At 45.7% G+C, this 23,776-nt stretch overlaps 1 protein-coding gene across 5 annotated transcripts in view; it reads left to right on the forward strand.

Moving 5' to 3' along the window:
- Positions 1-472: 472 nt before the first annotated feature.
- Positions 473-23,776, forward strand: part of Dnajc6 (DnaJ heat shock protein family (Hsp40) member C6) — a 155,379-nt gene continuing 132,075 nt past the window's right edge. For 3 of the 5 annotated variants that reach the window (XM_013348539.2, XM_005353469.3, XM_005353468.3), the window contains exon 1: positions 11,154-11,369. Coding sequence is in view for 2 of the 5 variants with exons in the window: in XM_005353468.3 (XP_005353525.1) it covers positions 11,348-11,369 (22 nt within the window). In the remaining 3 variants the exon portion in view is untranslated. Of the gene's footprint in view, positions 731-11,153; positions 11,370-23,776 lie in introns of those variants that run through there. The other 2 variants (XM_013348538.2, XM_026781882.1) reach the window with 2 other exon arrangements.

The following is a 23,776-nucleotide window of genomic DNA, read 5'->3' on the forward strand; positions in this document are numbered from 1 at the left end:
TTTTCGTCCAGAGCACAAGACAGACAAGTCTGGATTCCTGAGCACATCAAGTTCGGAGACATGCAGTTTTCATCTGCCGCTACTGGTGATTTTAATTTTGATCACCTGGTGAAACCCTTGTCTAATATTTATATGACTGCAAAAATGGCAGTTTTGCAATTTGGCGGGCATATAGAGATGTATGTTTCATTTCTAACACGTTCATTCAGTGAGGCAGATTTAGGGATCAGGACATGGAAACCATCCTTTCGGCGCGCTACGACCTCTGGACAGAAGACTTTTCGCTGGGGGCTTCGATCTTATGCTCGCTCTGTGACGTGAGATAGGATCGAGGCTCTCCTGGGGTTCCCGGCGTTAGTCTAGGACGCCAGGCTACTGCAGAACACGCACAGATTTCTCTGCAGCAAAGAGCGTGTGTTTGTGGCCGCGCACACCTGTTCGTGGTCGGGGTCCCGCGGGGCCGGCCGCCACGCACGGACTGGATGGCCCCGCCGCAAGCTCCTCCCCCGTGGCCGCGTCCACCCGGCAGTGGCCCGGGCACAAGCAGACGCGCTGCTGCGACGGTGGCGGCTACCCTGGGGGCCCAGGCAGCGGCGGGAAGGGGCGGGAGCACCTATGGGCGCGCCCGAGGCCGGAGGCACTAAGAGCCCGAGGCTGCTGTCCGCGCTGCGGCGGTGGCGTGCGAGTCGGCGGCTGTGGAGGACGCGAACGGCTCCCCGGGCGGAGCGGGGTGAGTGTGCTCCCCGCGGATAACGGGGCGGCGGAGGGCACCGGGGCGGCGGCGGGCACTGGGAGGTCCGGCGGGGGCCAGGCCCGAGATTCCCAGGCTTCTGCAGGGCAGGGGCGGGTCCCGGTGTGCTCCCCCTCCCCCGCCCTTCGTCTTGTCTTCGGGCTTGGCTCTGCACTTGGGGATTTGTGGGTGACACGCGACAGAATTTCACGCAGGTTGGCTCCCCTCCTGGATCCCACACCTGGCCCAGCCCCTGCAGTGCGGTACCTTTGAGGCGTTGATACGATCCCCCCCAGGCTCCCTTCTGGGATCTCCCCATCTGCACCCAGCCCATCCCCTTTCCAACCTGTAGGCGCTCGGAGACTCCAGGTTACCCAGAAGCACCGCCACAAGCATTTGCTTTCCAGGCGCAGGCCATTCTGTCCTCTTCAGGGCCTCAACTCATAGCTACTCATCACTCCGTTCATTTTTATCCAGCCCCTCTCTCTGCAAGGACCAGAAGGGAGCAAGATAGGTAAAGTCCTGCACATGACACCATTTCTAGAGAGGGAGACCGACATTACTAAACTCCTAAAGCCACCCATTCCTGGGAACTGGGCTGGGAGACAAGGGTGTGCGGAGGAGGCCCGAGGCAGAGCCAAAAGGAAGCCTCCGACCTGTTGAGTTACTCCAGTAAGCAGCTGGCTAAATGGTCTACCCGCAGGGAAAACAGCCGCAGGGCTCCCAGGAGCTCAACGAGGGCAAAGTGAGAGGTGAAGGGCAAGTTGAGGCCGGGGAGGAAGAGTCGACATTTTATAACACTGGGCAGAAAGGCGTCCTGAGTAGGAAACAACGTGGTCTAGGGGGTCATGGTTTCTCAGCCGGCAGTGGCCAGGCCCTCATCTAGCAGCCTGGCTGACTGCCACTCAAAACGCGGTCCCTCCCTCCCGAAGCCTTTCCTGCCACCTGTAACCTCTTCTTTAGAATTTCATCCCCTGCAGGGCGTTTGTGGCTGCTGGTATAACAGCTCACACCTTCCCCAGTCCTCTTTATCCTTCCCTCCAGTTGAAGTGTGAATTCGGTACTTGTGTGGGTCTGGTCTCCTCCTTTTTGTCTGTTTTGTCTTCTAAAGATCTTTCCTCTGTGAGGCTGACATACCCTGATTTAAAATGGCCGACAGATCCAGCCCTGAGCCAGATGTCAACAGAGCCCTATGGTGACATAGCCACCCTTACCCCGTTGCTTTAAGGATCAAATAAATGATTGATTAGGAAGAGCTAATAGCTGTAAGGTGTTGATGCAGAGTAGGGAGTATAAAACCTGATGAATGTCTTGCAAATATTTATTTATTGCCTGGGCATGAGCTTTTGGTGGGCGGAAAAAGAGACCCTTGAGCCCATCATCACTCAGCACCTTGCTGGCTTCTAAAGTTCGTCTTCCTACTTTAATTAATATGCGAATAAAACTTCCTCCTTATGGCTACCAAGATCTGCTACTGACGGTCAATGGGGCTAGGGATGGTCAGCTTCTTCCTCTAGGTTGTTGGGTCCTGGGATAGCACTAGCTACTCCTTCAGAGACCATGGTATGCATCACCTGATTCTGGGAAGGAAGGGATGGAGAGTTTTAGAATTTTACAGTTCTAGCCTCACCTGTGATCTCAGCACTTGGGAGGTGGAGGCAGGGCGAATCTCTGTGAGTTGTGAAGGCAGCCTGGTCTACAGAGTGACCTCCATGACACCCAGGGTTATATTGTGAGACCCTGCCTGGAGAAAAACAAAACAAACAAATACAGTTCGATCCTGAACACAGCATCCTCTGCCTTTGCTTCTGTTCCTGGTTCCTATCGTACGGTCTAGCCACAGCTCTTTAGGCTACACATCCCTGTACATTCCTCTTTTTGTTTCCTACACATCCTGGGGATAAAACTATTATGATATAACTATAAAATGATACTTTTTTTTGTATGTGCACAAGAGGTTGATTGGGGGAGGGGAGAGCGGGGAGAGGGAATCAGTGAAAGGCTGCCTCGGAGTGGGGACACGGGAGAGGCATTCAGAGCAAGAGAGGAGCAAGAAGGAATTAAATGATACCTAGTAGATTAATTCAAACAAGAGCTTGCTCAGATTTTTATCCTTTTTGTCATTTCTTTTTTCTGAGACATAGTTTCACTATGTAGCTCTGGCTGGCCTGGCGCTCTCTAGACCAGGGCCCACAGAGGTCCCGCCTCTTCTCCTTTCTCAGTGCTACTGTAACCAGTCTTAGTCAGATCTTGAAAACAGGCCTGGAGGAAGAAGGGTAGATGTTATTTACCCCCTCCATTTTGTACTTGAGAGGAAAAGTGAGGGGATACTGAGTGCCTTGCAAGAGGACTCACAGCAGGTAACTGGCTAACTCACCCTTTCTGCCATATCTGCCAGCACACAATGAACAGATTCCCATGTGTTCACGGAAGTTAAGATGAACTGTCACACGATGAAAGAAACCCATAGCCCGGCTTTATCGGTTCTGTAAAAGGGCATGTGAAGTTTTCTTCATGATGACGTTGCTATCGCTTGAACACCTCAGGCCATGTTCTCTGATGGCAGAAAGACTACCCTTTAGTCTGCTGCTAATGAGTGGCCCAAAATTAGACAGCATGATCTTAGCCAGGGGCCCTTAATCTTCCTAAAACTCAACCATTTATTATCTGCAAGATGGGGATGCTAATTCCCGTGGCATCCTGTAGCTGTGCTGGTTAATGTTTGCGTAGCTCACAGAGGCTCAGAGAAGGCGAATTTATTTTTATAAATATCAGTCCAGATCTTATACCTCACATCTGGGTAGTCATGGGACTGAAAAGTTTAGTGAGTTGTGGGGAAGACGGTAACTTGAGTCTCTTCGGGCAGCTGAATCTTCTGGGACGGCGAGGCCTTTGGTAGCAGCATTCAGCTCTCTCCCAGCCTGCCCCACGAGTCATAGGTGAGAAAAAGCACATAGCTTCGAGGACTCCTGGCATCTTTTAGTGCGTGCTGCTCTTCCAGAGAACTGGAGTGTGGTTTCTAGCACCTATGACCTGACTGGTTGTAACCCCAGTTCCAGGGGATCCAATAACAACTTTTAGTCTCTGTGGACACCCACCTTCATCCCCACATATACATTTAATACAAATACAATCTTAAAACATGCACCCGACTATTTATACAATGGAAATACTTAGAGGGACAGTTACTGGATAAAAATGTAATAAAGTTTTTGTTGTTACTGCTCTTAAAGGATCTTACCACATAGACCTCTGAAGATTTATGCTAATTTATGCTAATTTGTTTCTGGTGAGCTTCTTGATTCCTTTTTGTGTTCTGCTAGGCTTTTTGTTTAAAATTAGGTAAGTTTATCCTTCCACCATTTCATACAAGTATATAGTGCAATCTGATAGTGTTAGACATTTCAATGCTTGCCTGCTTGATGTGTATAAAATGATGTCGTGGGCCCCTTTAGTGCTTTGTGTTTTTTGGAGATGGTCTCAGGCATCTCAGGCTGGCCTTGACCTGCTGCTTCCACCTTCCAAATGCCACGCACAGGCATGCTCCCAATAGTCATGCATGATCATGACAACCATGACCACCACAGTCATTTGTCTTTTTCGGAGAACTGAATACCTTTGATAGATAGTGAATCTAAGTATCTTTTCACCAACACTGGCCACTCACTCAGGCCTCTGTGAAAAGCCTGTTGCTGACCGTTCCCACTCTTGGTACGTTGTTCTTTTTTCTCTCTCTTTATAGGAATTCTTTAGATATTCTGGGTTCTAACAAATTACTTGATTTCAGTTTAATGATGTAGTGTTTTGTCTTCTTCCACTTCTGGCATCAAATTCAAGACTTCTCCATGAAAGGAGATATGATCAAGCTGTATGGAGTAGAAATGAACCCTTCCAATAATCCACCCTTCCCAGAGGATGGCTCTTTAATCACACCTCGAGGCTGCTAGGTGTAGAAAAGGGACTGTCCAGAGAGTTGGTGTGTTTCTGTTGCCAGGAGAGGGCTCCAGCCCTTGGGATTATGCTAATCATCCCTGAGTTTCTCTCACTAGAGATCACCTCACCCTGTTGGGTCCTGAAATATGATATTTCCTGGGAAGACACAGCTACAACCAGCTCAGTCTGTACCAGCTCATACTCTTTTCTAGGACAGGAGGACAGCAGAACACATGTCAGCCAGCTTCACTCCTTGTTTCTAACAGTGTGTCTTTTTTCTCTTTTAAATAACATTAAATGGAGATCATGGTTCCTGGAATCAAATGAGATCACATTTCAAAGGAGTCAAAGGAGTTAGGGTGAGCAGATGGCTCAGTGAGGAGAGCCCTTGCTGAATAAACAAGGACCCCACTTTAGATCCTGAGCGACCATGTTAGAGCTGGGCGTGACCGATCATATCTGTCACCCTTGTTCCTGAGCACACTAGCATGTACTTGTATAGGTAACACACACACACACTATAACATACACTCACACACATGCACAGAAAATACAAGATAGTTAAGCCCTGGCAAGTAGTCACCACTTTGAGTGGCAGAGCTTCACTGCTGACAGTCTCAGGCCCGATTTTTTCCCTAATACCTACTATGCCTACAGGTGCATAACTGTTGAGGGAGGTCTTCCAAATCAGAGGTACTAATACTCCACACTGCTTTAGAGTCACAAAATCAGAAGCTCTGGGGACAGAGCCCAGAAACCTGTCCTTTACTAAGCCCTGAAGTAACTCCAGTATAAGCTAAATTTTGTGAAACTGTCCTATGATATAGATGGGGGCTTTGTCAAGTGTGGGTCTGAGTCTCAGTTCTTCCATTTGCTACTTGTGGCATGAGTGAGTTGCCAGTATTTCTTGGGGTAACAAGCTCACAGCGATACAGGGGGATGATTGGATACTGCCCTTCCCTCCCGGAGCTGCTGTAAGTTGTGAATGACGTGGAGCATCTGGGCCCTGCTGCTTCTTGTCTGTGTGGCTGTGGCATGTCACCTCGCCTCTCACTCGCTGTCATTTTTCTCATCTAAGATTTGGGGTTGTAACGTGTGTGTAGTGTTGTATGCCAGCTAAAGAGTGCCTACACACACACACACAAACACACACACATATATATATATGGGGGTATACAGTTTTGTATATATATATATACATATACATACACATAATACATACTTTTAAATTGTTTGTGTGTGTGTGCACAGATGTCCGAGGAGACTTGGAGGCATCGGTTCTCCCTTCCCACTTTGTTGAGGTCTCTATTGTTTCTGTCACTGTGCTATGTTCTAGGAGCCGGTCCTGGCTCTGGCCTTGTAGGAGAGCTGGGATTACTGATGGAGGCCACTGTATCTGGCTTCTTGTGGGTTTAGGGGATCAAACTCGGGCCATCAAGCTAGTGCTGCTAGAGCCCTTTCTCATTGAGCCATCTTCCTGGCCTGAACACCCTTGTTTTACAGTCTCCATTTTATGAATAAGAAAAGGGCCAAAGCAGAGGAAGGTTGGATCATGCTCCCACAGGGATATAGTTGCTACCCTGGGGTTTGAACCAAGGTGGCTTGATGGGAGCATCCTTGCATTAAAACCACTACTTGGCAAATGAGTTCTCCAGTAAACATACAAATGACAATAAAAACAAACTGCCTGGCAAGTGGTAGGCATTCTGCGGGTTAACATCCTTCCTCTTGTTTGGTAGCTTGGCTTCCTGGTGTCTCTGCCTTCCTTGGAGCCATGCCACCTGCCCTCAGGCATGCTCAGCTACACATCCCCATTGCTTGGTAGTGAGTTTTCTCTCTCCATTTTACCTTCCTAACTGCCACTTGGGTGCTTGGAGCAAACCAAACAGAGATTCAGCTGGGTGGAGAAAGACCAAGTGTGGTACTTCCGGGAAAGCCATCACTTTTCTCCAGCATGCTTGTGACTCACGAGTGACTCAGAAGTGGCTTCTAACAAGCAAGGGACTGTGCAGAAATGCCAAGGACTTAGTGGCCAGTGGAGTTGCTGGAGGCATTCCCTAAACCTAGCTATTGAGACGGAGCATCATGACATGACTGGCTATTTAGAATTGCTTTTGTTACGGTTCTATCATAAGCTTGGGGTCAGAGGCACCCCTTAGGGGAAAGACTCAATCCAAGGCTTGTTCTTGTTCCTGAGTGAGGTATGATCTTGAGGCAGGTCAAAACTTCGGAGAGCTTGACTGGCCCTAACTGTAATGGCCTGAGGATCAGAGATCTAAGGTATATTGTGTCATGCGGGGAACCCCCTTTCCATTTAATAAGACCTTCAAATCTCTTTCAACCTGATTTTAAAAAGGAGAAAGAGATATTCAGTTACTCATATACAGTGGCCCAGGCCGATAGTCCCAAGACGGAAGGACTGCTGAATCTTGCACCCCACCTTTAAAAAAGAGGAGGAGAGAAAATCTGGGTGTGGCTGTGGGTCCTAGCACTTCCGTGGCAGAAACAGGAGGATCATAAGTTTGAGGTCAGCTTGGGAATATAGTGAGATTTTTGTCTCAAAAATATAATAAGATGGGGCAGGTGACATAGCTCAACAGCCAAAGGCACTTGCAGGGCAAGCCTAATTCTGAGTTCCGTTCTTGGGAGCCATGTAAAGGTGGCAGATGAGAATAGACTACCCAGAGCCGTTCTCTGACCTCTCTATGACCACGTCGTGGCATGCACTCTCCTTCTCTGTCTCTGTCTCTGTCTCTGTCTCTGTCTCTCTGTCTGTCTCTCATGTTCTCTCTCCAGCACATGATAAACTAAGGAGCAGCCAAGAACAGGTTAAAAACATGCACAGACACAACAATGCATATGTTATGGGGCTCACTGTGTAATCCTTTCAACTCCTTTGTATGCTTGAAACCTTGCAGAAGCAGCGTTGGGGGGAAAAAGCAGGTATCCGTAGAGAAGGTCACACTTGAAAACACGTTACTTCCTTTGAAATATAAATGGCAGCCCTCCTTCCTCCCTCTCCGTACTACTTCAAGTCCTGGTATTCCTTCTCTGATGCAAAAGCAATTTGAGTGAGCTAGCTTGTGGGTCCCTGCTCCTTTATACCACAGGCTTTACCTCCGTCCTGGGGTATAATTCTCACAATAAAACCCTACAAACTAATTGCTATTTTCCTTAGTTTATGAGGAAAGCTAAGGCTCAGAGGGCTGACTCAGGTCATCCTATTAATCTTCCAGCACTGACTGTGACCTTCCCTCGTGGCATTGTGCTGTACCTTTTCACGTTTGAGGTCACTGTGCTTCATCCAGCCTTATGAGATGGTCTCATTACTGTCTTCAACCCATACAGTTAGAACGGAAACTTTAGAGAGGCTCCAGAACGCTCCCTAACTTTCTCTAGGGGCAAGTAAATAGCACAGTCCATGTTTGGATGCAGTCTATTCTGCCTCAAAGCCCTTTTGCCCCCTAATATTCAAACCCAGGCCTGGCATCTGTTTGCCCGAATTAGGAATTCCTCAACTGGAGGCCACAAGCTCCCCAAGACAGAATGTTGGTTCAGCGCTGCATCTTCCTTACGTGTAGAAGAGTTCCTAACACGACTAGTATCGCCGAGTGAAGGGAGGGCATGAGGTCTACAGCATCTCAGCCCCCTGAATCCTCCTACCCAGCATAGTTTGACAATCCTCGAAGGAGAACGCCCAGTTCTTCGATGTGATGTACGGGCCCGAGGCTCAGAAGATGGATATGAAGGAGTTAAAATGAACACAATTGTGATATTCAGCTTTCCATCTCTATAACAAAATATGTGAGACGAATTACAGAGGAACAGGTTGTCCTAATCATTTTTTTTTTTACATTTATTGTTCATGAGTGCATATGTGCATGTGGAGTCCAGAGGACAATTTTTGAGAGTCAGTTCTCTCTGTCCACCATATGGGTTCCAGAGACTGAACTCAGGTCCTCTGCTTTGACAACAAGTGTCCTCGCCCCCGGAGCCGTTTCACTGGCCTCTGGAGAGGTTTATCTACTTCAGTCCCTGATAGGTTTGACCAATTGCTTTGGGTTGGTGGTAAGGCAACATATTATTGAGGATCCTATGGCAAAGCAAAAACAGTTTATCCCATGCCAGGAAAGAGAAAGGGGGTGGTGCTGTGGTCCCATAATCCACTTCAAGACTGTATTCACCGTGGCCTAAAGATCCCCCTCTGGACCCTACCTCTTAAAGGGTTTCCATCCTTCAAATAGCTGTGCCTTTAGACCAAGACTTTATTGCAGGGGCTTCTGGGAGACATTCAAGATGCAACTGTCTCAGCGCGCTTCTTTCAATGGCCCCTAACTTTCTAAAGAACAGCAGAAAGCCATTATACATTGCCAAGGGGTAATGGAAACCAAAACCAAATGCTTAAACATTTCCAACTTTACAGGGAGTCTTCAAATGTAAACAGTTAGAAATCAACCCAGGGACCCCCTAGTGACCAAGACAGCTTCTGTTCCGTGGCCATACTTGACTCATGGCTACGGCCATGCGCAGGTGAACACTCATTAGTCATCTTAAATGTGCCCAAGCAGCTGGTAATGACTCCTCACATTGACAGAATGCATTGTTTACCAAGTTCTGCAGCTCTTCTCTTCTTTGGTCTTCCTAGCAGCGTACCAGGGCAGGTGGGATGAGCTCCTATTTATCGGCGAGGAGACGATGCTGGGAGGTTAAGCCATCTGCCCTCACCACTCGGTTGACAATGGCAGAAGGGTCTTCAACACCCTTGCCCACTGGAACATCTTTGTCAAGACTGTATTTACCAGGAAGTTCTGAGGATGAGAGTAGCAGATGGATTTCTTTCTGTTGGTTTTCTCTAAACATGAGTCCTGTAGTTCATCAGTTAATCTCTCTGGGCATCAGTTTTTCTAATCCGTAATGGGAAAAAAAAAATCACACAAAACCAGCTACCAGTGAGGCAACATGTAGGAGAGGAAGGAGGTTTGTGAAGGTTCAGAACTAGACAAAAACTATTTTTAACTAAAAAGTTATTTTCACGTGTATGGGTGCTTTGCTTATATATAAGCAAGATGTGGTGTGTGTGTGTGTGTGTACCATGTACATGCCTGGTATCCAAGGAGGCCAGAAGAGGGCACTAGATCCCTGAGCTGTGGGGTGGTTGGTGGGAATCCAACCTGGGTCCTCAGGAACACCAGCCAGTGCTCTTAACCTTTGAGCCATCTTCCCATCCCCTATTTACTTTATTTTAAAGGTTTATTTACTTAAAAATTATGACAGTCGTCGATTTTGCATTCATATGTGTGTGCTACGTGTGTGGAGGTCAGAGGACAATTTGGGGGGAGTGGGTCTCTCCTTCCACTATGTAGAGCCCGGACAATTTGGGGGAGTGGGTCTCTCCTTCCACTATGTAGAGCCTGGACAATTTGGGGAGTGGGTCTCTCCTTCCACTATGTAGAGCCCAGGGATTGAACTCAGGTCATGAGTCAGACTTGGTGGCAAGCATCTTTACACAGTGAGTCATCTCACTAGCCTTGAAAAAGCAGCTTTAAACTTGTTTTTCTTTTGTTTAGAGGGGCATGGAGGGCTGTAAGGCAACGCTTTGGGTCAAATCCAATGCCCTGCAAATGCCAGGCAAATACCGTGCCATTGAATGCCACACCCGGCCCCATTTTGAAGTAGAGATGTTTGGAAGACTGTGATAATGCTGCCCCACTTTTCATAAGCTAAACACCCTCTCACTTGGCCACACTGTCTAAAAATGGCACTTGTCACCTCATTGCCACGTTCCGTTATTTCCCACTTATGGTTTTTTTTATTGCTTGTCTGAATTCTCTCACCGGAAGGTAAAAACTGCTACCAGAGCAGGGATGTGCCTGCTTCATAAAGCCTCTGAAACCCTAACAGGTGAAACAGAGGAAAGGAGGGATGTACCTGAGTTGTAGAACGAAACAAAACTCAGTGTGGTCTGAATGGCTAGAACGTTTGCTGGAAGCTTCCTTTCGGTAGAGGGATCTCCTGGTCTGGCTTCCTCAGGCTCAGGTTGAGTCACTGACTGGCTGGTTTGCAAAGCTTCCATGCTCATTGATTTAGATCCTGGTGAAGCGGCTTTAGGAATCATGTCTTTGCAGCAGGCACAGGTCACCGTATGGCACCCACTGCTTCTGTATTGAGAGCAGAGCTAGGGTTTGGTCCTGCACACTACAGGGCTAAGAATTGCGCCTGACCCACCCAGAAGTGTTTGTTAAATAAATGAAGGAAGCATCACATGAGTATAGAAGAGGAAGCTGGGGCTCTTAAACCCCCCTCCAAAGTCATTTGAAATAAGTCTGGACCACTGCACAGACCTTCCACGTTCAACACCGAACCGAGCCTGAGTCTCTCTGGAGGCGAAGAGGCACTAACTCCAGGAAAGGGAGAAGGGCAAACCTAGGCTCCAGATCCGGTTCCATGCCATGTTTTGGAAGTCGTGTTTACGTCTGCCTTCATCCTCATCCCTTCCGCTCCAGCATAAGCAAAATTATAACCCTGCACACTGACTTGCATGCCATTATCATAGCTTGGGTGCTCCTGCGTTGAGGGACTTCGCCCCCGGGACCGCTGACTGTCCGTGAATGACAAATCCCAAGGCAGGGTTGCACAGACAGCTGGACTTCCCTACTTTCGTGCAGCAGAGGGAGGGAACAGAGAATGAAAGATTCTGAAAATAAAGGTAAGGGGTTGACAGCAGAGGGGCGGCTAAAAGATGCTGGGGGGGGGTCCACAATATGGACCTGTTTAGTTTGTGCTGATGGCTAATTTGATTACTGAGGTCTATTCGTAATTTTTAGTTATGTAATATATGTCCTCTTTAAATGACTGTTTTCTAAATACCATTTCCTTCAGTTTTCCATTTTTGCAGCACTAAATATGTGTATTTTTTTTTTTGCATTCTTGAATTAATCTTGACCGAGAACCTATCTCACAGTTTTCTTTATAATCGCTTCCAGAATTTTGATACTTTTATTTTTGGAGGAGTGTTTACAATTGTTAATCATTAAGATGTAGGGTTTCAGCCAATTAATGGAATAGCTGAAGAACTTGGTGCTTAAACAGTTCGGGTTTTCTAGCCGATCTCCAGAAGAGCGTTCATCTTTTTGGGAGGGACCAGCGGGGAGTCGTCGCTGACCTTCAGAACTGTTTACCTTGCTCAGGGGTGTTCAGATGCAAACTCCCCCTATTCCCTGCCCCCCGCACCGCCTCTAAAAAAGAAAAAAAAAAGGCATAAAAACCAGAAACACCAGCACAAGAATTCTGTTGAAGGGGAGGGCAAGGACAGAAACAGATTGAAGTGAAAGACCCCTCCACCCCACCCCCGCAACAAGGACTCTGGAGGATATGGGGGGGGGGGATTTCAAGGCAGAGGCCCAGGCAAATTTCTGCCGCAGCGGGAGGGGGAGGGGAGAAGCAACGGCCCCCGGTTCGTCTCAGAGTACACGTGGTTTAGGGTCCGCACTTCCTTCTGCATCCTTGGCTACCCTCGACCCTGGTGCCCGAAGAGGGGCCTCGCGAGCCCGGGGATAGGCCGCCATCTCCGTGACCCGGGGCTCATGTTGGGGTTCACCAGCTTCGCTTTTCCGCAGCTGCTCAGCGTGCCCGCACGCCCGAAACTGCCCGGGACCACGCGCTTTGCCCTTGGCTAGGCGTGTGTGCAGGTGCAGGCAGGCTGGCGCCAGGTGACCACTCGCTTGTCCCCTGCCTGCCTGCTTGCTCGGTAGTCCGTGTGCTCCCTCCCGCCCCCGCCCCTCGCCCCCCCCGCAGGTGTCTGACCTCTGCTTGTTAAAAGATTCCCTTCTCGTGATGAGAAGTGGTTTATGCACACTCACATACAGGAGAACTCCCAAGCAAAGAGACCGTGAGTCGGTTACATGTGATGGATGCCAGGGGCAGGGCTAGCTTTCCAATCTACCCAAGGCAAGGCAGCGTCTTAATGGATCCTGGCTTCTCCTGGCTTTAAAAGTGGCGGGGTGGGGCCTGAGGGTGTTGGCAGCGGCGGCTTAAAGGCTTTGGACCCTTCACATTCACGCATCGATCCATGTGGTTTTGATGTTTAAATTTTAATTAAGCAGTCCCAGGGTGGAAGAAACAGCTGTGTGAGGCCCGGATGAAAGCGAAGAGGACAGTTCACTCCTGTTTCCCGGCCAGCTGCCACTCGTGGACAAATAATGCCTGTGTGATCTAAGTATTCAAAATCTGTTCCAAGAGACGGCTCTTCTTTGCTAGTTGCAGTGGCTGGAGAAATGGAGAACGGGGAAAGATTTGTCTATTTGTCAAGTCATGCTAGGCCATGGACATGACTTAGAAAGAAAGCTGCCTGAAGCAGATGCTCAGGCCCAGCCCAGCATTTGCCAGCGTTCCACCTCAGAGCATCAGCATGCTTGAAGCCTGAGGTCTCTCTTCTGCCCTTTTTGATGGGAGCTGGTATTTGGAATTTTTGTATTACAATATTAGAGCGAGCTTGGGCTGGCGATCCAAATAGACATGTTTTGGCTTGTTCAGCTATCTCTCAATAAAGATGGGGGCCAGACTCTTGGTTTCCTTGGGTCTTAGTTTCTTTATCTCCCAAGCAGAAAAATGTTAGTTAGATGATGTTAATATATTTTCGTTTCCAATTTGTGGGGGATTGGGTAACAACTGAGCAACATTTTAGGCAGCCACATAGGATAAATTTATCTTAGAAACTATCACACGTACGTGACTGACCTGTTTTCGGGAGCTTCTGTTTCAGGTAGTTATGTTTGTGTGTGCAGACAGGCGTTGTATTCTGTTGTCATGTCTATATTCTTTGAGTCCTCACCAAAACACACCGGAGAATGATGAAACTTACAAATTTCGTTTTCAGAGTCTGTAACATGCAATCGCACCTGTGCAAGGGTGCTATTTGTCTAGAGAGGAAGAGTCAACAATCTCCCTCTGGTTTGCAAAGGTGTCTAAGACCCCAAACAGGTTATGAGTTAATGTATGTCTAGGGCCTCCCAAAGGCCTTCCAGGTCAGTTTCTTTCTGTGTTGCAAGATGGGTCTGTGTTGAAGATTGGATTTGAGTGTGTGTGAGAGAGTGTATGAGGTATATGTATGCACACACACACAGATGTGCATACACAGAATCGTTGAGAGAGGGTATGAATATGTCCAGCAGACCAGGAAAGCTATTTTTGGGAAGCAAAGTACCAGTTGTTGACCTGAATCTGAAATAAATCTACTAAACATGTAGAGTCTTCATGCTGAGAAGGATCCTTGGAAAAGAACCAAAATGTAGGAATGGTTTAGAAGCCACTTTCCTCGTAAGGACTAACAGAGGACCCAGGTAAAACTGCAAGAGGTAGTTGGAGCCTACATGCTTAGTATGTTGGCAAACAGAACTTGAGCTTTAAAGAGCTCCGGTCACATGACTGTGTTCAGGAAGTGTGGGATTGTGGTTTAATAACTGCCTTCCTTCCTTTACCTGTTCTCAGTACATCTCAGACAGCCCAGCGAGGTTTTTAACTATGGAGGCCTTTTAGAACTTAGGCCTCTTTAGAACGTCATCTCAAAATGCTTTGCCAGCCACGAAATATCATATGTATGAGACAATTAAAACAGCTAGGTGAACTAAGTAGATATCGACAAGCACGGCCGCTGATTTTAGTAATAGACAACCTAGAGCCTATTTAATGAGCAATGAGTTTGTGAACCAGGTACTTTACATATTGTCCCAGTAGATACCTAAAGAAACGGACTAACATTCTTCTGTGCAGCATAAAGACAGAAAGCGGTAGAATTGGATTTAAACCCAGGTCTTTTCACCTCACAAAGCTTCTCAGGTAGGTAGGGGTTTGCAGACAAGTCACTCCACTAGCTTTAAAAATTTAAAGTTAAATTTTTAATTTAATTAAAAAATTTAAAGTTAAAACTTTAATTTTAATATTAAAAATTTAAAGTTAAAATTTTAATTTTAATATTAAAAATTTAAAAATTAAAGCTAATTTAAAAATTAGCTTAAAAATTGTTTAGGGGCTGGCGAGATGACTCAGCAGTTAAATGCATGTATTGTTTTTGCAGAGGACCTGAGTTTGATTCCCAGCACCCACATCAGGCAACTCGTAGCTGCTTATTACTCAAGCTCTAAGGGATCTGATGCTCCTCAGGCACACACACACTCACACACACATACACACACACACACATACACACACACACATACACACACACACACACACACACATACACACACACACATACATACACACACACACATACACACACACACATACACACACACACTCACACACACATACACACACACACATATACACACACATGTTTACATAAATAATAGCAAAAGTATAAAGAAGATAAAATTGCCTGTAGCCATATTAGAATTAATTTACCTTGTATAAAGAAAATATGAACCCTAGAAAGTATAATAATGGCTTTTGACTAATTTTTTAGTTTGTTTGAAAAATAGACACGTTAAAGTCTGTGAACTCATCACTAAGGTCTTAGAAGAAGAGATATGAAAGAACAAGAGAGCACGATTTGAAAAAAGGGGAGTAGTTTTTTTATACAAAAGAGAGAAAATATTTCCCCTCCAATGTTTCTGTATTTTAAGGGATATTATTTAATATTAACAAATACAATCTTCTACGCGCAAATGAAGATGCGCCTAACATATCTGAATGTGCTGAGACTAAGATTTGAGCACTCTCAGGGGACAGGGGGACCTGGATGCTCTCACTGAAGATACTGCAGAATCGGACTGAGAGCTGAACAAGGTCGGAGCCAGACTTGAGGCCTCACATATTACATATGGTCTCTACTCATCCATCACAAAAAGTATAAAGACAGGTTAGTTTTTATTTTTCTTAGCCATCATGACCCCTTTGATATCTTCCAAGAAGACACACTTTCTTCCAAGGGCTTTTTGTCATGGCCGCTTTTGCCTGGTTGGGCTGGTATTTTTACAGGAAGGACCTATAAATATCACATGATTTCTCAGGGGTCCAGGGCATGTGTTAAGGCAGACTGAAAATTTGCCCGTGCCAAAGGTTATCAATGGAAGCAGGAAAAGCTGCTAGTAAGTTTTTCATTGGGTAGCATTCACCGGCAGAAACCGGAACTGTTAGCCTGTGTGATCTGTAACTTTCTAATGTTTTGCTGAAGAGAGGTGAAACCTGTTATAGTTGCTGAGTGTAGAAGATATGTTGGTCTTATACACACAGTGAAATTTCTAGGATTAAAAGTACTATCAAATCTAAGAAGTTTATAATACTTAATTTTGTTCCAGAAAAATCCGCCTAAAGCAATGTTGCATGTTTTGGAAGACAGTGGGAAGAAATTGCAACATAATTTATCTTTCTCATTCAGTCTACATACAGGTGCAAGAACCTGGCTATACTGTAACATGGTTCTGCCTGAGTGCTTACATGTTGCAATGCATATATTTTATTACTGAAGTGTTATTTAATTTCTGCTTTATGCATGTGCATGGCTACATTGTAACATAGTTCTGCCTGAGTGCCTACACATTGCAATGTATATATTTTATTATTAGTGTGCTATTTATTTTCTGCTTGAAGCATGAGCATGTGTGGGCATACATGTAGAAGCCAAAACAGGATGCCAGGTGTCTTCCTCCATTCCTCTCTGTCTTATTGCTCTGAGCTAGGGTCGCTCACTGAACAGTTTTTTGCTAAGCTGACTGGCCAGACTTCTCTTATCTCCAGCTCCCCCAGCACCCTGCCAGTATTTTTTTTTTGTTTTTTGGTTTTTTTTTGCATAGCTGATTGCAATTTGAACTCAGGTTCTTAAGTTTTCAGAGCAAGTACCCTTACCCATCAAGTATTTTTCCATTCTTGCTAATTTTTTTATTTTTATTTTTTGGATACAGGGTTTCCCTGTGTAGCCTTGGCAGTCCTGGAACACTGGAGCACATTCTCTCCTTTCTCCCTCTTTGCATGTCTCAATTTAGATGATTTAGATGTCACTCAATTCTAAGAAACTTTTTATTTGCTTGCTTGTTTTGTTTTTTTGAGACAGGATTTCTTTGGGTAGCCTTGGCTGGCCTAGAACTAGCTCTGTAGACAAGGCTGGCCTCGAACTCACAGAGATCTGCTTGCCTCTGTTTAGGACTCCCAAATGCTGGGATTAAAGGCGTGCAGCACCCCACCCAGCTGAACATTTTAATATTTATATGCAAAATGGTTTGGTTTTGACTCCCTTCCTTTTTTTTTTTTTTTTTTTTTTCAGTGCTGGAGATCAAACTCCGGGCCTTGTGCATGTGAAGCAAACACTTTTATCTGTACCTCTCATTCTTCACCCTCCTGCTTTACAAGAGTTCGAGTCCACATTAAAACTTCAGAACAGTATTTAGCCATTCTGTAATTTTGGTGCCTTTCAAACAGATGGAAACAGTATAGCACTGTTTTGATTGGAATTGAGCTGAGGAGAAACTACACTATTTTCCTGTTTCTTTCACTTTTGAGACAAGATCTTGCCATGTCTTCAGCTCACATTGGCCTTGAACTTGGTTCATCCCTGGCTGGCCTTTGACCTGATTGTCTGCCTCAGTCTCCTGAGTGCTGAGGTGCTGAGCAAAGCGCCATCATGTCCAGTGGAGACACTGGGACATCAGGGATGTAAATTGCTGATGCCACTGGTTACGGATTCTCCTCCGTGCTACTGGAGTTGCTTTGAGTTGTTCCTGGGATACAGAAATGCGATGCATTTTTATGTGCTGGCTTTGTTCCGGCGATCTCACTAAATACACTTATTAACTTGAATAGTTTTTAGATTTAGAAGGATTTCTTATGTTGGCATTTTTCTGTAATTAAGACAGTTTTATTTCCTCGTTTCCAATTCTTACACATTTTTAAACCTTTTCTTACTTAGGCATTAGCTAGGCTCTCTCTTCAAATGATGAATAGAGGCTGACGTGATGGCTTAGTGGAAATGCTCTTGCTGCCAAGCCCGACGGCCTGAGTGTGGTTCCTCGGACCCACATAGCAGAAGGAGAGAAGATACTTTCGTTTGAGGCTGTAGATTTTTCTTTGAGCATGGCTGTTTTGTAAATCCTGAAAGTTTTGTGTCATAATTAGTTACTATAAACTATTTTAATTTCTATTTCAATTTTTTTTTTAACCCAGAGGGTCACATAGAAGTGTACGTCATTACTAGGGAATTGAAGTGGTTCTGTCTAGTTACATATTTTACTATCGACTTCTCATTTACTTCTACGGTAGTGAGAGGGCAGACTGTGGCTTTATTAGTTCTCAGACAAAATTTTGAGAGGCCCTGCTTATGGTTGACTCATATATGTTTATAATATTATTACATATGGACTTTAAAATATGTGGTTACTAAAGTTGCTTGGTTCTATGTTTTAGGTATGTTGATTATTTCATTTTTTCTTACAGAGTTTTTTTTTTTTGTTTTCTGTCTTTGTGTATGTGTGTGTCTGTGTGTCTGCGTGAGTGAATGCTGTGTGTATCCAGGTGTCAGGAGGACGTCAGCTCTCCTGGAGCTGGAGCTCAAGGGCTGTGAGCTGATGTGGGCACTGGGAAGTGCACTTGTGTTTTTGGAAGGGCAGAATGTACTTTTAGCTCTGAACTGCCTCTCCAGAGTACTTTACCTTCTTCAGATAGGGTTTCATTCTGCAGCCCAGGCTGGCCTTGAACTCACAGTAGCTGTTGTGACTCAGTGCCCCAAGCTGGGATTGCAGGCGTGAGTCACCTAGCCCTGCTGGCCTTGGCACTTCGTTTTCCTTTTCTGGTGTTGCCACAGAGCCTGGCCTGGCTTTTGCTGTATAGAGCAGGCTGCCTTGATGTTGTATCAGTTCTCCTGCCTCTGCTTTTGCCTCCTGGATGTTAAGATAACAGTTGGGAGCCACCACTCCCAGGTCACCTTTGCCTTTTGAAGGGTACGTAAGTGCCACTGGGTGTGTGTAATTCTGGGAGAAGCAGGAAAGGTGGCATGTACCATGGAGGCTGAGTTGGGAGGGTTATTTGAGCCCAGAAGTTCAAACTGGGAAACAATGAGACCCTGTCTCAAAACAACCCCCTAGCCTAATCCCCAAACCAAACCACCAACAAAACCCCAGCTGACAGATGTCCTATTCAGTATTTAAATGTTTTTTTTTTGTTTTTTGGTTTTTTTTTTTTGTTTTTTCGAGACAGGGTTTCTCTGTGGCTTTGGAGCCTGTCCTTGAACTAGCTCTTGTAGACGAGGCTGGTCTCGAACTCACAGAGATCCGCCTGCCTCTGCCTCCCGAGTGCTGGGATTAAAGGCGTGCGCCACCACCGCCCGGCTTCAGTATTTAAATGTTAAAACAAACAAACAACATTTTGAGTTTTTATTGACATATAGACATTGTGCATAGCAGTAGGGTTTAAAAGGTTTAAATGGTTAAGTCAGAAGTTGTTTTAGGCTTGCTTCAAACCTTTGCCAGCACCCAGCATGCATTGCGTGGGTTTCCTCCCTGGTTTCAGCGCTGTGTGCTATATTAATTGGAGTCAGGAGCTTCCTGTCCTATCTGGCCATTGACTTGGCTCCTTCTTTGATCATCTATGCACCTAGGACCCCTCTCTTCACCAATACACGGTATGGTGGCTCTTGAGTCATCAGGAGAGTAAAGCGCTCCCCCTGCTCACGTGACCTAGATCTGGAAGGCAACGTGATCGATGGGGCATGGTCGTGGGTGCTGTGGAAAGGGTTTCACGTTTTCTATTAAAATTAGACCAAGAAACAAACTGGCACTTCCCTTCCGTCTCTCTTGATGAGCGTCTCTACTCCACTGCTAGCATGGAAGATGTGCCACTCAGGAGGGCCTGGAGTGTCGCCCTGACCTGTCAGTTATCTGACTGTGGGTTTAAGTGCCATCAGTTCGTGGAAACACGCTGAGCTGAACGTGCACTCCGTTCCCTCTTCCGTGCATGTGTTACACACCTGAATAAAAATTGTAAAAGTGGATGATTTGATGGAAAATGTCTTTTTTTTTTTTTAAATTTTGATTTTGAGGAAGGTTTTCATTATTTAGTTTTGGCTGGCCTTGAGCTTAGATATGTTCACCAGGTGAGCTTGCAGCCATCCTTGGGTCTCTGCCTCCTGAGTACTGTGATTACAGAAAACGAGCCAGCATTCCCCGATGTTGTCAAACAACAAAGAAAGCTTGAGGACCACTCAAGATCAGCTTAATTTTTATGAATGAGGTCACTGGGAAGGGGGATATTACCTGGAAGCTGGGGATGTCTCAGAACCCATGGTCAGGCCTTCTGATTTGTGCTCTTTCATAGTTTTAAGCTCACTGATAGCCAGCACAACGTGGGGACCTGAGGATGCTCTCATACCCCTAATGCATCCTGCATGAGTCAGCACTTCCCCCTTTCTGCTTTTCTCTCTTGTCCTCATTCTTTTTCCAGCCATTTAAAAACAGACACTTATTTCAGACTGCAACTGAGGAGCTGCTTCTTCCTTTTTAAATTATCACCTAAGAATCATTTGGTCACATAAGCGAGAGAAAGAGACACACAGAGAGAGACAGAGAGAGGGAGACTTTGTGCTTGTGAAACATGACAAGAACCTGCTCTAAGGTATGGCTGATCTTCTCCAGGCCATTTTTAGTTTGGTGTTGTGTTGTTTAAATATAGGATCCTTCTTCCAAGTTGAGGGGATGGTTGTAGTTTGCAGAAATTGAACCGGCTGGAACTCCTGCTGCTGCAAGATAAATTGGGAAAATCTGGGAAGGTGTTAGGAGAAGAGAGGCCCCTGAGGAAGGCACTTGCCTTAATGCCACAACAGTGGGATAAAGAGCTGGGTTTGGTGGTACTCAGGAGGCAGAGACAGGTGGGTCTGTGAGTTCGAGGCCAGGCTGGTCCACATTGCAGGCTCCAGGACAGCCAGGGCTACACAGAGAGAACCTTATCTCACAAACAAACGACACCCCCACCCTGAGAAGAGCAAGTTAAGAGAAGAAAGACAGTGGTAGATCTCTTTCTCTCTCCCCTTTGAGACATAGCCTATCGAGGATATAGTGACGGGATCTTTAGCTTGGGAACCCAGCTGTTAAAATTAAACTATAAATCTTTCAAAATTAACCAATAAGTATTAATGATTACTAAGATGTTAGCAATCAACACTGTTACTATCCTTAATATTAACCTCATATATCATGTACTGTTAGCTTTCTGTCACTGTGATAAGATACCTGAGAATACCTTATAGGAGGGAAGGTTATTTTGGCTAACAGTTGTAGAGTATTTAGTCCTTGATCATTGGCCCTACTGCTATGGGGCTTTGTTGACACAGTGTATCATGTTGGGATGATTGGACCTTGTTATGGGTAAAGCCTATTAACATGGCAGTCAAGGAGAAAGAGGGGGAGCAGATACACAGAGAGAAACAGGACCCAGGATCCCAATATCTCCTTCAAAGGCATGCCTCGGTTACCCAACTTCTTTCTACAAAACCCTTCTTCTCCCAATGATTTTGCCACCTCCCAAGGCTTTTAGCATATAGATCTTTGGGTAAGGCTTAATATCCAAACCATAACAATATCTACATGCACCTGTGTGTACATATATGCACGTGTGTGTGCACACACACACACATGCTCGGCTTGGAATTGGTACCCATCAGGCTAGACTGTGTGTTTCCCACATGCTATTCCTTCTTCTTGATCAGTATTTCCCCCTTCCCTGTCAGCTTGGCTCAGGGTTCTCCTCATTTTAGCAATGGAGTTATCTCCAGGGCTCTCTCTGACTCCAGGTCTGGCCCACAACCTGCTCCCAGGGACTTCTGAATTTTCTCTTGCATGACTTTTATGTTTTAATTGCTGTGTAAAATCTGAACACACCTTAGGCCCTTCGTACCTGTTTTCGGGGGTGTGGGATAGAGAAAGAGGAAAAGAAGGTAAGGAAACAGAGGGAGAAAACTCAAGTGGACAAGTCCCTTACTTTCCTGGAGCCTCATTTCTTTGTGTATGTGTGTGTGTGTGGTGTGTGTAGACGTAAGTCACAAAACAATCAATCCCATACCAGTTTGGAATGATTAATAAAAGGGTTATTTATTTAAGGGGGAAACTTACAGATCACTGTCCTAGACAACAGTCCTCTGCGCGACCAGGAACAGAGTCTAGTAGCCGGAAGTAGAGCTGGAAGAGAGAGAGAGCGAGAGAGACAGAGAGAGAGAGAGAGAGAGAGAGAGAGAGAGAGAGAGAGAGAGAGAGAACAGGGCTACTACTGCTTTTTAAAGCAAAAGAGACCACTCCCAAGTGGGCTGGTATCTTAAAGGCTATTGGCTGAAGGAGCAGAAGGAGCTCCCACAGCACATATGTAAAACGATTTTGGTTCCTTTGATGTTTTAAAGCAAAATGTTGTGTTTAATGCATGTGGAGGCTTTTAAAGCCAGGAAACCAGTACACCAATCGGCCGGTCCCATGTTCCTCCTCTGGATCTAAGGAGAGGACTAGGGCCAGTTGTCCTCGGATGAAGGAAGTGGTGATGAGAGCTTAGGCTGGGCTGCCAGGGAGAAACTGTTAAATGTCACCAGACAAGAAGGGATGGAAGGACTTGTGAACCTTATCCATTTGGCTCTGGGGACAGAGCTCCCTGATTTTTTATCCCATTATCTCCAAGCGAGTCTGAGGAAAGCAACCATGGTTACAGGCAATGAGCCAGTGGACCAGGTGGATGTTGTCTTCCCCATTCCTAAGAGACTTTGTCAGGATCAGACTCCATGGGAATCTCAAACTCCTTGAGGTCATTTTATCTCTTCACAGTTACATCCCTGTTGGTTCATACGGAACCTAGCACACACGAGCTATTCCTCGAGTCTTTGCTAAATCACTCGTGTGCAGCTTATTGTGCTGTTGACTTAAACAAGGAAAGGGCAACAAGACCCAACCAGCTCAAATCACAATACCTACCCACAGTGCCTGAGCAGGAGAGTGGTGAGCTCAAGTCTGCTTCACTACACAGCTAAAAAGACATACACATACAGACGAAAACCACCTCCAACAACAATGACAACAACAACAAAAAATCAATAAATTATAGAACTGCCGGATATTTCAGAAACGCATAGTCAAGTCCTGGACATCCTTTCTGTTCCCTCCATGTAAAACTTTATTACTTATCTGCACATGTGAGCCTGTGCATCTGTATGCTTGTGTGCAGGCCTGAAATTGATGTCAGATGTCTCGTTTGATTGTGCTCCAGCTTATTTATCGAGGTGGGATATCTTGCTGAGCCCAGAACTCCCAACTTGGATAGTATAGGTAGCCAGCCCACCCTCAGGTCCTCCTGTCTCCTTGAACCTTATTCTATGCTCCATTAAACCTCCTATGCCTCTCTAGTACTGTGTCAGAGAGAGGAATCTGACACTTGTACATCACCGAGTTATTTACATTGTATGAACCACACATGAACTCATCCATGTGTTAGTGTGTATAGCTTTGTGCAACTTATTAGCATGCTTGTGATCTTGAGTAACCACTACTTCACTCAAAACAATCAATTAAATCATGACTATAGACTTCCCTGTGTTATTCCTTCATAGCCGCCCCTTTCCTTTAATCTAGGGTACCCAAATCTATTTGTTCTTCATCTTTATAATTGTTACTTTGTAAGTTTTACAAAATGAAGTCATGAAGTCTGCTGGGCTTTTTTCCCTCAGCCTGGTTTCCTCGAGGATAAGGGAGGTAATGTGAACTTATGGTCCTTGGTACGCCCACACCACGACTTGTTTAAAGATGAGTGAGTCCTTTCCAGGTCCTGCCTATGGGAAACCAACTTCCCGTGTGAAACTAAGATTTCATTTCCATCTGAAAAAGAGCTCAAGACCGTATTATTTGCTGGGTTATATGGTAAAGACATTCTTTTAATTCTAAAAGGCATTGCCAGGCTGTTGACTAAAGTGTTTACCATTTTCCACTCCTGTGAGCGTGTGCTGTCGTAACTATGCCTCATCTAGCCACTACCATGGGTGTGGAGTGGTACCAAATGATCTACTGTTCCACCAAACAAACTTACGGGTTCTGAACTCAGCTTTCCAGCTCTCAGGAAGCCTCTTCTGTGGTTTCCAAACTGTTTCCTAACTCTGTTTCCTGC

Source organism: Microtus ochrogaster, chromosome 10 (genome assembly GCF_000317375.1).
Source record: "Microtus ochrogaster isolate Prairie Vole_2 chromosome 10, MicOch1.0, whole genome shotgun sequence".
NCBI classification, from domain to species: domain Eukaryota; kingdom Metazoa; phylum Chordata; class Mammalia; order Rodentia; family Cricetidae; genus Microtus; species Microtus ochrogaster.